Genomic DNA, 16,622 nt, shown 5'->3' with positions numbered 1-16,622 from the left:
AGATATAGATATATATACATACAGTATATATAGAGTATATAGATCTGATGTTGTATGGAGGGTGACTAGTCCTCCTTCAAGTCTTTGTAGAGGGCAAGCTTTGATGATGTGTTGCATTGTCTGCTGCTCTCCACAAGCACACAGTGGGCTTGGGCTGCTGCCCCACTTGTGAAGGCTGGCCAAGCAGGGGTCATGTCCAGTCCTGAATCTATTGAGGGTTGACCACTGCCTCCTTGGGAGGTTGGTGCCAGGGACCGGTAGAGTGGGGTCTGACACCAGGTGTTTGTTTGGGACGTCCTTGGACTCCCATTCCTTTTTCCAAGATGATTTGATGGTGAAGTCAGCTGGCGGAGGAGGGTTCTTCCAGATTGGTCGTCTAGATGGAAGACGAGCAGTGGGTGGGTTGAAGATGTCTGTGTGGATTGGTACTGTAGGTGGGGGGAGTCTTTGGCCTTTTGGAGCATCCTTTGAGTGAAGGCTTCTCACCGGATATGTGGAGGGGCTATGTTGGATAGGACAGGAAGCCAGGGGAGTGGTGTTGAGCGGTGATGATTCTCATGGTTGTGCGCAGTTGCCCCCCCACTTTGAGCCAGCAAGCTTGCAGAGCAGGTTGTTCCTGGACTTCACCTTAGCTGCCGCAGTTCCTTGAAGGGGGACAATGGATCAGCGTTCTCGCCGCGCCCCCCGTCAGTACCCAAGTCCGCCTGGGGAAGCTAATGATCCTTCCAGCAGACTAAATTCTACGAGACGACGCCTGAGAGCCAAGTCAAAGAATCCTAGTCACAGTCCTAAAGCCGAAAGCAGCAACAACGACCAGCCTCAAATACACAATAGACAGTATATGACATTGCCCGAACAACAAAAGTGAGATAATGAAAGGTAATTTCTTTCAATGTGAAAAAGGCCATCTTGAGGAGAGCTGCTCCATAATGCAGCATCACAAAGGTCAAGCTATGTCACTGCAGTACGTGACACTGACACAGGGCCCTGGCTGGTTCCCTTTTTAGTGTGCAGGAGCTTACATTTCAACCAAACTCCCCAATATTTGTTCATAAAGTATATACTAGCATTGAATCATTTCTCTATATTTTAATTAATTTCATCAGGGAGGTTTCTGGAGGCAATGAGGTGAACTTGAGTTGAGGTACAAGGCATACAATTCAATTCAATTGAATCCTTATGTTTTTATTTCAGTGATTTTTAAATTACAGTAATGGAATAAGGCAAAGCGAACACACGAATACTATTGCTGACATGTCAGTATGGGTATCAAGAAAACGTTATTGTGTGTTGAATCATTTCAGGAATCACAATGAAAATCTGTGCTATTGGGGTATTTTGTATATCTTTGATGTCAGACGTCAAAGCGATCAATATGGCACAAATCCACAAGGACACACGCACGCACACACACACACACTCACACTCACACTCACACACACACACAAATCATATGAGAAATACAGTGCTTTTTCGAAGTGAAGGATCTGACTGTCTAATGTCTTAAAATGCTTTTTCACACTGTCAAAAAAAGCCAATAGTGTTTTGGTTCTCAGGGCGACCACACAAAATGAGACCAACGTATGTTTACCTCTTACTTTTGGGTCAACAGAGATCTAGCATATAGCCTAGTAAACACAGTGGAAAGAATTCCACTAGAACTTTGTCATTTATCAACAGAACACTAACAATGTCTTTACTCAAATAGCTTAATGGCTCAATTATTTTATCAGCACGAGTTACATCATGCCGAGGCATTAGCTGTGGTAGCTGTGGTACAGTACATGTCCTGCACTCTTTATGTAAATAATCCAGCATATACATCGTCAAAGAGAGGAATGAGAGCGTTAACTTTGCCTAAAATGTCCATCAACAGGCATGTTTCTTTAACAGTTTCACAAGTCAGTGTAAACCACTTAGTCTGGATTAGAACAGTAAGCTTTACAAGTGCTTGCTGCCTGATCAATCACGAGTACTGCAATAACTATATGGGCAGCAATCAGGAAACTGGGAATCAATGAGGAAAGCAGTTGCTGTGGAATTCTAACTCAACTTCAGAAATAATTTGTATGAGATCAACAGATCCATTAAGAGCAATATAATTATGTCAAAAAAAACATGGCACAATCTCTACATGAGAGCCCATACAGGTACACCTCCCTGGTCTAAAGAGCTATGCGCAGTATTGCTCTTGGATCAAGCTTCAAAAGGGTTCCGCAAAAGAAGGCACAAACACCGCTCATGAGGACAGCGGTTTAGTGATAGAACAGTGACCCCTACAGGAGAAACTCAACATTAGCATGTAGATGCAGCCAACAACTAGACCTCAGATTCAACTATAACGTACTCAGAAATTGTGCAACACTTCATCTATTAAATAAAAGCAAATCAGACTTTTCTTACTAACTTCTCACTATATTGTCCAAGACATGTTCTGTGGTTTCCCCTCCACTCAGAGACAAACAGCTGCAAAATGGAGAAAGCTATTACAGATGACGAGACCTGTAACAAACTGGGAAAAGAGACCTGATGATTTAAACAAGAAGGTGAAAATGTTTCTTGACAGGTTTCCCAATACTTTGAGAATATTAAACAAATGCAAGCAATAGCTCAAAAAACAAATGTACATTGGGTATAACAATGTTGCTATGTCAAAGGCAGATGATCCAGATTAAAGTGCAAAACAAAATACTAAAAATAAACTTTTCTCTAGCATCTCATTTCATCCACATCACAAATGATTTTGTCCCTTGCAAATACAATGAGAGAAAACCCCATCTTGCCAGCATCCTGGCAAGGATGGGCAGTATTGCTCTTTGATCAAGCTTCAAAAGGGTTCTGCAAAAGAAGACAAACACAGCTCATGAGGACAGCGTGTGTGTTTCTAGGGTGGAGATTCTGGAAAAACGAACTTCTTTTTTTTAGTACAAATCTTAAATTTAACATTAACAACAACTTTCCATTAGACCTGGACTAGATTTGGAGGGGGGGGCACAAACTAAAACAACCTGGGGGATGGACAGGAGGAGGAAGGATGGGAGGACGTGTGGCCGTGGCACTGGTCTAGAACCTTCCTGAACGCTGTCGGTCTCTGGAGCGGCGTCTCTCGTGGTCACGGCCCCTGCCTCCTCCACCTCCCCAGTCTCTGTCCCGCGAGCGAGATCGCCTCTCTCTGGATCGAGACCTATACTGGCCGCTCTTCCTATGGCGCCGAAAGGGCTCTCTCCTCAGCTTATGGGGAGTGGGCTTCAGATGCATGAAGTTACAGAAGCCACCTCGGGTGCATTCCCCCATTTCATACTGGCGACAGCTGGCTTCTCTGAAGTCTGTGACAGGAGAGAGTTCAGCATGGACGGCCTGTGCGTTAAACCACCGATTATTCAGGTCGATCACAGCCTTCTCAGCATCCTCCTCACGACGGAACTTCACATACACATTCCCAACTAGGTGATCTCCAAGGTTGTCGCATACGTTCATCTCCTCCACTTCTCCGTACTTTTCTTCCATCTCTGTGAAGATCTCCTCAAAGAACTCGTCATAGTGCTCCTGTATCTCCACATCGCTGACGGCACAGTTCAAACCACCGGCAGACTGGGCACTGTTTTGAGGGTTACGGTAAATGTTCAAGAGGGCAATTGTCTGGCTGAAGGTTGGCTTATTGTGTAACCGGGAGCAGCGGTCGCCATGTCGACAGGCACCAATTTTAAAATAAAAAGAGCAGTTCACCTTATCTTTTTCTGTGCCAAAAATGGATGCCAAGTACTCCGCCATCTTGGATCGCGCTCACCAACTTTTCCTCTTAACTCACCCTTGTCCTCTTCTCCTACTTATACTCCCAGCCTCAGCCAGGAAGGATCAGTGTTGCCAACGGCCGTCTTCCACCACTTATAGCCTCAGCCAGGAAGGATTTATGACATCACTGATGACATCACAATTGCTCGAGTGACATCACTGATGACATCACAATTGCTCAAGTAACATCACTGATGACATCACAATTGCTCAAGTGACATCACTGATGACATCACAATTCACTGATTTATGACATCAGTGATAATGTCACAAATTGTAACTAACAGACAGCCTACAAAATCGTGACTAACACCGCCCGGCCACTTAGGCATTTTTTTATGACTAGGGATCTCGTGCGCTATGCGTGCTCGATTCCTAAGTTCACCTGCTGCGCGGCCTCGCCAGTCCTGCAGCTCGCATTCGCAGCTCGGCCGCTGTGTGGCCAATGAGACCAGCATCGCTGATGATGTCAGATTTATGACATCACTGATGATGTCACAGTGGGATTTATGACATCACTGATGATGTCACAGTGGGATTTATGACATCACTGGGATTTATGACATCACTGATGATGTCTGTCACAGTGGGATTTATGACATCACTGATGATGTCTGTCACAGTGGGATTTATGACATCACTGATGACGTCACAGTGGGATTTATGACATCACAGTGGGACAGACAGAGAGACAGAGCCCTAGCTCCCATTTATATACTGATGATGATGATGATGTTGATGATGATGAATTAAATCTAATTTTAAAAATCACAACACAATGTTCAACTTACCATATTAAATTAGGTGCTTTTTAAACGTAACACGTTTAAAAACGTAACATCCGCGTTACGGTAACCAGCAGACTGGGCACCGTCACGTTAATGACGGATGAACAGCAAAAAAATCTGAAACGTAACATCCGCGTTGCGGTAACCAGTACGTTTTACACCAGTAAGTAATTCCACTGAGGTAAATGAACAGCAAAATAATAATATTTCTGTAGGAAATTCGGGCACTCTATCTACCACTGGTAGGAACTAAAATTACACATTGTGAGAAGACATTATAAACAGACAGACAGGGGACTCCGGGTAACTTAACTTCCGGGGCCCCCTTGTGGCTGAAAATGGAGGCCAGCTCCATTGTCAACTCTTCCTTGCCAGCCATGCTATTTGCTAAGAAACCTGGGACATTAGAAAATTAAAGTTTTGTCATGATAAACTCTGTCAGAATTTTAAACCAAGTCAGGAGTGTTTCCATCAAAGACCTATACATAGATGGCCATTTTTCATCCTTTGATCTATTGAAGAGGAAGTTTGAGTTGCCCGGCACGAACTGGCTCAGATTCCTGCAAGTCAGAAATGATGTTCGATCCAAGATTCGCACCTTTGAAGTGCTCCCAAATGAACATGCTTTTTTCAATGTATTGCTGAGCCCTCCTCACTCCAAGCATCTTATAGATTTGTATTTGTCTGTTTGACAAGTGCAACACAGCCTCTACTGAGAGGATTAGAGAAGCATGGCAAGGGGGACTTGGTATTGATTTATCTGACATTATGTGGGAAAGGAGTTTGTCTGTGGTACAACTCTGCTCAGTTAATAGCATCACCAGCTAATCCAATTTAAAGTCACTCACCATCTTCACTACTCCAAGCATAAACTACACAAGATCTTCCCTTCTGTCTCGTGGCGCCACTGTGTGGGACAGGTGTCAGAGCGTACACTATCTCATGCTTTCTGGTTCTGCCCTTCATTAACGGGATTCTGGGCCAAAATATTTGATTGGTAATCTAAGGCCTACAAAATAACCCTACAGCCGGAGGCAAAATTCGCCATTTTCGACTGCTCTCTGAACTTTCCTACAGCTGTGCAACAATCTCTGACACTGGGGACAACTGTCGCCAAAAGACTCATTTTGAAGGAATGGAAGTCCTCCTCTTCACCTTCTTTTCAGGTGTGGCTGATGAACATGATCTCTGTTATCCAGAATGATGGAGAGACTCAGGTCCCTGAGGACCAACTTGCTTGGAAGGTTCTCAACTATCTGGGACCCTTTTTTGGCCTACTTTGACGAGGTTCGCCCGGCTGGTATCTCATGGACCCCTTGCATGGGATCCCATGCACATTATCTCTTGAATCACATAAGCACCTTATGCACCATGTTGTAATGTTGAATGTTGATGTGTATTTTTCCCCTTTTTCTTTTCCTGTCTGAGCCGGTCTTGTTCATATATTGTTGTATACCAAATTGAAAAAAAAAAAAAACAGACATAGGATCCATATTAGTATATTCATCATCATCATCATCATCATCACTTTATTTGTCAGACACAAGGTCCAATAAAAAAAAACACACAATACATATAAAACAGGTAAACAACACAATAAGAGCAACTCAACAATTCTACAATAAGGCACTGTACCAGTGTTTCCAGATATCTTGTGTCACTGAGATTGGGTTGAGACAGCAACATAATCAGCATATTCTGAGACATATGACATGGGGGCGGCTGTAGGAGGTAGAGCGGGTCGTCACTAACCGCTTTGGATGAAAGAGGTTGGTGGTTCGATTCCCGGCTCCTCCAGTCTGCATGTCGAAGTGTCCTTGGGCAAGATACTGAACCCCAAATTGCTCCTGATGGTGTGCCAGCACCCTGCGTGGCAGCCTGCCGCCATCGGTGTATGAATGGGTGAATGTACCTACTGATTGTAAAGCGCTTTGGATAAAAGCGCTATATAAATGCAGGCCATTTACCATTTACCATATTCAGAAGACAGATAAATGTAGGCTATTGATTACAGCTGTCACAAAATGATCAAATTATCTTACATTATGGGAATTTTGGGCATTATTGATGGTACATCGTCCAGAGGGCAAAATTCTCATACAAATACGATAATTAGCCTATCATACACCTGGCAATGCTGGGAAGAATTTATCACTGATGACATCACAATTGCTCGAGTGACATCACTGATGACATCACTGGTGACATCACGATTGCTTAACACTGATGACATCACAATTCCGATTTGTGACATGACATCACTGATGATGTCACAATGAAAACGTGTCAAAACTGAACAGAAGACTCTTGGACATGACTCTGGGGAGTGGGTGTACTATCAATGGGAGTGGGGGACTACAGTCGGAAGTCGTAGTCGCAGTTGACCAATCGAAACAATTGAAATCCAGTAGGGCGGAGCTCCGAAGTGAAGCTTCTCACTCGGGGACTCTCTTCTCTCTACTACACTCGGAGCCGCATCATTTGCGAACCAGCCTTGTTGCAGCTTTGCAGGACGTGTCAAAAGGACTGGAGATTCAACATAATTTGCTTCTTACAAACAAGTAGAAGAGCCGATGGACTAAATACCATTCCGTGTGGAAGAAAGCAGTGGAGATGTGTAAAAAGCTACATGGTGGGACACTAAGGACCTGCCTGACTGCCAGTCTATCATCAACTGACAGCTGTCATCGTACGTAGCTGGTTAGCTAGCTTGCTAGCTGGCTAAGCTAAAGGCTAACTAGGGTTTCTTCAGCCTCACCTCACAGGCTGGCTCCTGTCGGCTGATTGTGGAAAGCGGTGACTTCCGCATGGACATTATCTTATTCTGGTCAGATATCAACATTATTTGACTCAGCCTGCTCTTCGCTACGGAAACCATGAGTTAGCTAAAGCAACATTGGTCAGCAGTGTTTGGATTTTTCAGGCATTTAGCTGGAAGCTAGCTAGTAGCGTTCATTCAATTATTTACGTTAGTAACTGCTAAATCGTTAGCATCGCAGCCTGCCCTGCTGACACCAGCACCACAACCAACAGCAACTAACTACGGCTAGCTACATCCAGGACTTGTTACAAGACTAGCTTTAATAAATTGGGCATTGACTGTGCTTTGAACAACATCGGAGAAATGAAGAAATTTTTTGATTCGCGTCGGGAACTTGTGAGTTCGGGGCCTGGTTCTGGAGCCGGTGGAGGAGGCGGTGGTTCTGGCGGCGGTGGCAGCTTCATTGGACGGGTCTTTTCCATTGGACGCTATCAAGTGACCATCGAGGAAATTATCGCTGAAGGTGAACTTTATCCCGTGTGAATTATGCACATTTCACACAACCAGTTTTAACCAGATCTACGCGCAAACATCTCAAAGTGGCCCACATGGTTGTGTAGACGAACAGAACCGTAAACGACGGGCCTGTTCTTGGAGGGGCTATGGCCTAGGCTGCAGTATCATACATAATGATGCTACCTTGATTTTCCTTCCTTGATGAGAAAGTTCTTGACTCGGTCACTGGTCGAGATTTATAGGACAACAAGGCTTGTAGCAGCTGTTGTAGTTAGCATACTTGAGACAGTTGTGACCACCTCAGGTTGCAGTAGACAAGTTGTCTGCATCACTGTTTTGCAGTTGTCTTCTTCATTGGCATGCAAGCTAGCCTAGTCCCAATCAGGCTCTTAAAAGCTGAAAATTCAAGTGTGCATAAGAGTCAGTGAAGCACCATGTAGTCAGATTACAACAGTTTCTTCAGGTTGTCTTCTTGCCATCTCATTACATACATTATTGCACTCCATTCCTCAAGGCGGATATAACATGGTACAGTATAACTGGAGTGGATTACCTACTGTGTTGTGGAACCAACACCATGCTGCTGAGTCATCTGTCTTGATATTTACAGAGGGAGTGAGTGACAAATCAAATGAAATGCACCCTACATGTCATAAGTTTGGATAAGCCTTTGCTTCTTCTAATGCATTTGTTCGCTAGGGGAAAAGGTCATTAGGATCCGGACCAACATCCTCAACGAAAAGATGACCCTGTGAAAAGATGGGGCATTCATATAGGTTGGGGCCCTCACTTTTCTGTACTGACCTTACTGGCCAATCGTGAATTTTGATTATGTGCCTCACGGCGTGAGGTGGTTCAAGTGAAAAACATGTTTGAGATTAATATTATGATTGAGACATTAGCTTTCAATTTAGTTTTTGTGAACAAAGTTAGAACATTCCTATTGAACATTTTTCCACAACATTGCCAGTGTTCCAAACACTGTTACCCACTGGTCGTCTTGTTTCTGCCATGAGTGTCTGCCATGCTCGATCAGCTAAGACCGCCTGTTACTAAATAATGGATGGACAAAGAGTGATTAATTCATCAGTATGGATGGGTACCATCTGTTGGGCCACACCATGCCTTTACAGTATGAATGGGGATTATTTATCCACTCTCCCTTCCTACCTTGCAAGCAGATTCCCATCAAAGTGGATTTTCCCCCCTCATTGTGGGGCTGGGCCCCCACCACCTGAGGCTGAGAGGGTTACACTTAATTTGTCTCCCTTATCAGTCCTGGAAGCCATTAGGTCTTGATGCAGAAATTAGCTTGAGAGAAGCATCATTTTGAGAGATCGATAATTGTTAGACCTTGCTGGCAAGATTTTGCTTAGGCTTTGTAGCACTGGATTAATCTTTCCCCCAGATTACACATCTCACATAATAATGGTCGTTGGAATGTTTTTCTACAGATCATATTTTCTTGCCCTGGCGGCGGACCTCCTGCTTGCGATACCGTGTGGCTAGGCCTATTTATTCAGATGGTTTTGGTTGCAGTCTAAGGCTATTTGTTGTTATCTGCCGGGCAGCTATTCTATTCGGAAATGCTGTTTGTTTTCACGTCTGCCGTATGTTGGCATTGTTGATCTCTGTGGCATTTAGCTGTCCTAAACAGTTTTTCACAATACACAGGCAGACCCGTGTCAGAGGGACATCTCGTAGCTAACGGCATAGAGGTAAATTCTTTGGAATCATGTTTGTTGTTGTTGTTGTTGTAGTGGTTGGGGTCTTGGTTATGTGTTTGCGATTTGTTCTTCTCAGCCCCTTAGTCTATGAGCACTTTCAGTGACACAGGTTCCTTTCCTCACTATCAACAAGATGGGTTTTCTTCTGGCTATATAGAATTACTGCTGGTAACATTAGCCCTCTCCGGAGCTGTATGGGTGGCATTGTAAGGGAGGATGTCTCCCCAGTTGCTGCTGTTAGTCCATGCAGGACAGAGCTCCAGTGAGTGTTTGGAAAAACAGCCTACCTTATTTGTTATATATATATATATATATATATATATGTATATGTATATGTATATGTATATGTATATGTATATATGTATGTATGTATTTATTATGCACACAAACTTTCATAAGCCAACACTGGATAGATGAGACGATGGCAGTAGTAGCTCTTGTTGTCAGTGCAGCATGGTGTAGTCTTGCAGTGAGGATGTTTGTAAACAATGTAGTAGGCCGTGGACATTTATAGAAGGCCGTGGCCTATATGGCGATTATTACATAAATTCCGTTTACTGATGACAAATTGTGACCCAACACCATTGAACCAATCACTTCGCTTCTTTTAACAACCCCTGAAGGTGTATTTTTGTGTGCGTTTGCTTGAGTCTGTGGTGCACGCGAGCTCCAGTAGTATAATCCTGGCAGTCAGTTACGTCAAGGGGCAGTGGCTATTTGTAGCTATACTTACTGTTGTTTGGCCATTCTGTTTGGTGAGAGTGCAAACCACTGCTGGATGTTGCTTAAGAAGGCAGCTAATCCTAATTTCTTACATGCATCTCAGATTAGAGTTAGACAGTGTGAAGCAGCAGCGGCTCAGCAGTGTGAGCTCTGAGGAGACCACACACACTCACACACTCACACACACACACACACACACACACACACACAAGCGCCCACCTATACTCCTCATGTGCTTCCTACTACTGTGTATACTGATGAGAAATAACCTTGGTCTATTTGATATTGTCCTAAATTGAGCCACACTTCTCAAGCACATCACTGTTCTGTGTTGTAACACACGTATTACTGCAGCAGAAAGTGTCCTCTGCACACTGTGGGATTTCTTTTTTCCACCTCATTGTGACATTTTCAACCAGTTAGGCCTAATCTACAACAACTGATGACGTTAAAAAGTATAATGTGATCCATGCAGGGTCCAAAATTAGCACAAGCCACCAGCCAAATGCTGCTAAGAAAGAATATGCGAGTGGCTGGTAGATTTGCTTAGCAGCCAAAAGAAAAACAATGGTAATCTATTGAGTGGCTGGTCATTTTTAAATGTTTACTAGCCATTTGGCCTGTGGACAAAAAAGTTAATTTTGGACCCTGGATCAATGGTGGCCCAGCCAGCACCACCTACTACTAGTAGTAGTCACCCATACTATTGACAACCAGGGGTGTAGTGGTAAATACAGAGGTGGATAAACTATCCAAGGTGAGTAGTTTACCCACCTTCTTTCCCCTCATTGATTGATTACAGTGATCTGAAAATAGGTGAGTAAACGCTCTGCCCCATTTCAAAGAGGTGGGTGAACTGTGTTTACTTGCATTTATCCTCCACTACGCCGCTGGTGACAACGCTGAAACCGCTCTGATTTCAAGGTAGTCCGCTGTACTGTATTTCCTGTGCCTATTCAAGATGCTGACTCCCATCGGCACTTTGTGCTCCATTCATTCATATCATTTCTCTGGTTGCACGGCTCACACTGACGTAGCTCAAGGCTGTCCTAAGCAAACCTCAAACAAACCGGTCACATGGAACAATGCATGGAGCTGTCCTTGGCTTAGTGATGCCAGCTGGGTGACTCAGCCCAGTGCTTGGCATTAACACCCACTGATGGGGAGTACAGAGAGGTAGGGAGAGAGAGAGAGAGAGAGATCAAACTGGAGGGCTGATAGTGGTGCCTGAAGAGGGACTAAAACAGAATTCACACCTTTTACTGTTGGAGTTTGCATGTGTTAATGACATGTAGCACTTAACAATATACATAGCCTAACATGGCCTAATGTATGTAGTGGCATATCTAAGTCACACACACACACACACACACACACACACACACACACACACACACACACACACACACACACACACACACACACACACACAAACACACACACAAAACACACAAACAAACAACAGGCCCACAGTTCAATGCAGTGGAACCAAAACAATTTATTTTCAAATCCAGCATTTGTACAGTGCCGTTTACACTGTACTGTGAGATATGACATATGAGCCTTAAGGTATAACGATGGCCAAAACGCAAAACCTCCTATCTGAAAATATATTGCTATATTATGTGTTAACAACACTGACCTCCTATCGCAAATGTAGATAGGAGGTTTTCCCCCACTTTTCCTGGATAATTTTGCAGATAGGAGGTTTTGCGTAAATGCTATTGCATTGTTCAACCTACCTATACAGTAACTATTTCATTCATTTGTGTGGTCGTTATCATTTATAAAAGAACCAGTCTATACATCAGATCGGCAGTATGTCATTTTGTAGGCGGCACATCTTCCCGCCCCCTTTTAGGGTGAAAACACAAGCCTCTCTCCCCGTTGCCTTCAATGTAAAATTGCACTACCTGAAAAAATTCTAGAAAAATAACAATCAATCTTGTTTATTAATGACCCCAAAACACCATGACATGACAATATATTACAACTCATCTGAGTCTGTGACTCATGTCACATGTGACGTTCTTTTTCTACAGCCCCGTGACACGCGGAGGCCAGCGTCATCGTTGTACCCGGCTACTTGGCGGCTACTACTAACTAGACTGACGAGTCACGGGGCTGTAAAAAAAGAACGTCACACATGTGACATGAGTCACTTGATTTTAGATGGGTCAAAGTAATATTTCCGGTGTATCTTGCCCATTCTATGGCCAGACGAGTTGTAATATATTGTCATGTCATGGTGTTTTGGGGTATGAAGGAGAAGAAAAGCCAGCACTCTCAAAAATGTCCTTTTGTTAATTTAATTGAAGCAGATGGCAGGTACAAACGTTTCGACAGAAGTCTTCCTCAGTGTTTTGGGGTAAAAAAAAAAAAAAAAAAAAAGATTGATTCTGTTATTTTTCAATATTTTGGGGGGGGGATAGTGCTATTTTACATTGAAGACAACGGGGAGAAGCTTGTGTTTGACCCCTAAAAGGGGGCGAGGCCTAATTGCCGATCTGATGTATATACAGGCTGTTGTCATGGATATACGAGTTACCACCATGGATGGAGGCAACCATGTTTTGGGCTCCCTTGTTTGCCAACAAAACAAACAAAGGTGTGATGATGATGAGGATGAGTTCACTTTCTTTGTTCTGTGTCACTTCTTGCATCCTTTCCCCTCCTGCACAACTGCTGACTCACATGCTGCTATTTAGAGCTCCGCCTCCTCCTGCTAGTGTGTCACCACCAGCCCTTCACTCGGCACAGTTCCACTGTAGCATTCCTTCCGCGACACCGTTCTATTCAAGGCGATGAGTTTATGTTGGACTGCAAATGTATATTATGTGTTTGTTTGTTTGACTGAGAGCTGGGTTTTGTTTTGATGCAGTAATGACGGTCAGAATTGGAAGGGGCCTCTGCAGCAAAACCATTCTTCTATCTATCAGCCTTGTGAGCTGCCGGGGGGTTTAGAATTATAGTCTCTGGATTGCCAGGGTCGAAGCACAGCCGAGGCTTGTAGAGCCTTTCAGAACAGATCAAAGACTGTCATCTCATGTTCATTTGCAGACAATTTGTCTTGGACACATTGTTGCACTACAATAAAACATTGACAATGGACATAGTGACATAATTGCATACTAGCAGACATGGTACAAGGACAGAGTGCAATAGGTACAGTAGTGCAAGGGGACATATATGTATAGAAAAACACCATGTGCAACATGGCATGCAGTAGGTTACACCCTTAGGCGAGAGTCCAGAAATACAATGAGAGTGCAGTTCTGTTTAACGTATTCAATTGCCGTTTGCGGCTTGAAATAAAATGTGTGCGTTAATTTCTCTTTTCTCCTCTCTGTCTATGTTTCTCTGTCTTGCAGGAGGTTTTGCCATTGTTTTCTTGGTGCGGACTCACCAGGGGTTGCGTTGTGCACTGAAGAGGATGTACGTTAACAATGAACACGATCTGCAGATCTGCAAACTGGAGATTCAGATTATGGTGAGTTTTTAGGGCGTCCAAGACGAGCATCTGACTCCCAAGTGAAGAGCTGTAGGAAAATGCACAATTATTTTTTGCTATTACTTGGAGTTGGTGTTGTAGGAGAGAGTGGATTGTCTTATTGTCGAGAAAGACGGTGACAGACATGGATCAAAAAGTATTTGCAGGCAATTCTTAGCATTAGTTTTGACCTGCTTGGAGTACTCAGCGGGTGGTGTTTACTGTAAATAGTGTAAGGAAACGTATTACCGTAAATTCCGGACTATAAGCCGCGGCTTTTTTCCCGTTTTTTGGCCCCTGCGGCTTATATAACGGTGCGTCTTATCTATGGATTTTTTCAGAAAAAAAAAAAAAATCTCTCTTTTTTAGCACTCTTTCTAACTATAAATCCACTTCTGTTTTAATTTCCTCTCTTGCCCTCTTTTCACCACACCGCGGACACTGTGTGCACTGTAAAAATAAACAACGGTGGTGTTGTGTTATGTTGTTTTGTTGAAATGTTACGGTAATACGGTAAATGGGAGCTTCCTCAAACAGCCATCTCTTTCCCGACAATCCCCTCTGTGCGTGACCACTTACATATGGTAATTACGGTAAGCAAACGGCCACAAGCCCATCAACTCCCTCCCCCGACTACCAGGAGAAAATCACAAACTTCGGCGAATTCACACAAAGGAAGATCAAGGAATATTCCATCGAACCGGAGCAGATCATAAATATGGATGAAGTGCCTTTGACGTTCGACCTGCCACTCACTCGGACTGTTAACAAGAAGCGCCCTGGAGGATTCTTTCACCAAAAAAAAGCTTTGCTCGTTCTCGACAGCATGAGAACGAGCAGTAGATGATCATGAGGTGGTTTTTCAGACGTGTCGATATAGCAGTTTATCGCAAAAGTGTAATGGAAACACATTTTTCGCATTTGCACGTCATGTGACCCATATTATCCCTTGGAAAAGGAGCGGAAAATAAGTTTGGTAAGTAAGGTTCGATAGCCGTGTCAAAACCTCCGCAGCAAGTGGAAAACTTTGAAGCAACGCTACCTAGCAGAAAGACGAGTGTTGTGCAAAAGCGTAGCCGGGCAAATTAGATAATGTTTAATGGCAGAAATCGGTCCATGGTGACAGCAGGCTGCCTGTGTGCGCGCATTTGGCACAGCGGCGAGATGAGAGGATGAAAAGCACACACTGGTGCGGTGGTGCTGTCTGAAGTGAATACAGTGACTGTGAGTAGGCTAATACATTGCACACGTTTCAGGTGCAATTATAGAACCAAATCAGCCTTTTCCCCCCTCCATCTCTAAATCGGACCAGTTGTAGGCTATTAGGCTACCTTTTTTCCTCTGCCTGTCGCGCTGACTGCATTCACGCAGCCAGCAACATTTTGCGACTCATTTTCTTTTGAATTGATAATCAGGCTCGTTTATATGTGTTGTAACTTCATGTTGGGATTTCCATTGACCATTGGTTGGATTTGAGCATGCAGGGGACGGGATATGGGGCAGATCCCCGTGCGTAATCACTGTGGCAGCTGCTGCAACGGGGAATCACTCAAACGCAACTTCAATGGAAACGCCTACAAGTCGCAATTGTACATTGTCGAAGTTGTAGAAATATCGCAATTCTTTTGCGAAAAACTGTAATGGAAACACAGCTATAGATGAAGAGGAGTTCGTTGGTTTTGAGTGACAATGAAGGAGAGAGGAGAGTGGTTGACGAAGCCACCCTGAACCTGTTCGTTTCCGACACTGAAGATGAGGACTTTGGTGGTTTCAGTACGCAGGAAGAAGAGGAAGACGAGCATTAGTGACTTGACTTCTCTGGTTACAGGTTTGCTGCACATATAGCCTATTGTTGTGTGATTTTGTCTGGGGATTAGTGACCTGACTTTTGTTTTGTTTTGTTGAAATGTTAATAAATGGGAGCTTCCCCAAACAGCCATCGCTTTCCCGACATTCCTCTCTGTGCACGAACCCTTTCATATGGTAATTAAACATCAAAACACCCGCGGCTTATAGACCGGTGCGGCTTATAGAAGAAAAAAATAGTCAATTTTGGTCCCGCGGCTTATACACCGGTGCGTCTTATAGTCCGGAATTTACGGTACTCACAGAGAAGTCTACTGAATTGACATTTAAATACTTGCTTTGATTTTCTACACTGTGCCATTCCAGTGTGACAAACCCCCACATGTGTGGAACTCCTACTGTACGTATTTTAAGTAGGTTAACAATACCAGGCGACTGATGACGATACTCAGAAGGAGCTCAAGGGTTGGTAGTGACTCATTCACTCTTACACAGTGAATTCTGCTGAAAGATGTTGAGTTGGCGTTGGCACATTTGCACTTGTGAACTCTCTCACCCGTCCATTTCCTAAATGAAGACCTTTACTGGAAGGAAAGCCAACCAGTTCCTGGAGCCACACCCTGGGGGGGCAAGACTATTACAGGATGATTATCATTATTACTCCCAGCCCTTTGGCACTGACTCAGCAGCTCTCTACAGATACAAATGGTGTGACTAACATGGAAATATTATTTCCATTTAAATTTAGCGGTTAGGATCCTTTTTTAACTATACTTTGCTCTCTCAGGCAGCCTCTTCGACATGTTTCTGACAGTGAAAACCAAGTTGTGAGGTGACGCAAGGGTCCCACGCAAGACTGATCCCCTTCTTAAAACACCCCAATCCAAAACAGAGTTATTTCTCTCTAGGCCTATTTTACAATTGTGAAATCATTTAGTTTACTACAATAATTAGGTCTACTTTTGATCGGATAATTAGGCCTACTTTGATCAATTTCAGCCAAATTATGGACAATTCTA

General features: G+C 43.7%; 1 protein-coding gene and 1 pseudogene across 5 annotated transcripts in view; one reads left to right on the top strand and one right to left on the bottom strand.

The window, feature by feature from the left end:
* Window positions 1-3,063: 3,063 nt before the first annotated feature.
* Window positions 3,064-3,771, bottom strand: LOC310783856 (splicing factor U2AF 35 kDa subunit pseudogene; annotated as a pseudogene). Its single transcript has one exon. The product of its transcript is annotated as a splicing factor U2AF 35 kDa subunit pseudogene (transcript).
* Window positions 3,772-7,341: 3,570 nt separating this feature from the next.
* aak1a (AP2 associated kinase 1a) overlaps window positions 7,342-16,622 on the top strand; it is a 31,985-nt gene continuing 22,704 nt past the window's right edge. For all 4 annotated transcript variants that reach the window (XM_083645115.1, XM_083645114.1, XM_083645116.1 and 1 more), the window contains exons 1-2: window positions 7,342-7,864; window positions 13,679-13,797. In XM_083645115.1, the coding sequence (XP_083501241.1) occupies window positions 7,705-7,864; window positions 13,679-13,797 (279 nt within the window). In that variant the 5' untranslated portion in view covers window positions 7,342-7,704. The remainder of the gene's footprint in view (window positions 7,865-13,678; window positions 13,798-16,622) is intronic.

This window comes from Poromitra crassiceps (genome assembly GCF_964638095.1).
Source record: "Poromitra crassiceps genome assembly, chromosome: 10".
Taxonomy (NCBI): domain Eukaryota; kingdom Metazoa; phylum Chordata; class Actinopteri; order Beryciformes; family Melamphaidae; genus Poromitra; species Poromitra crassiceps.
Note: the sequence above shows the minus strand (reverse complement) of the source record. Positions and strands in the feature narration are given on the sequence as shown.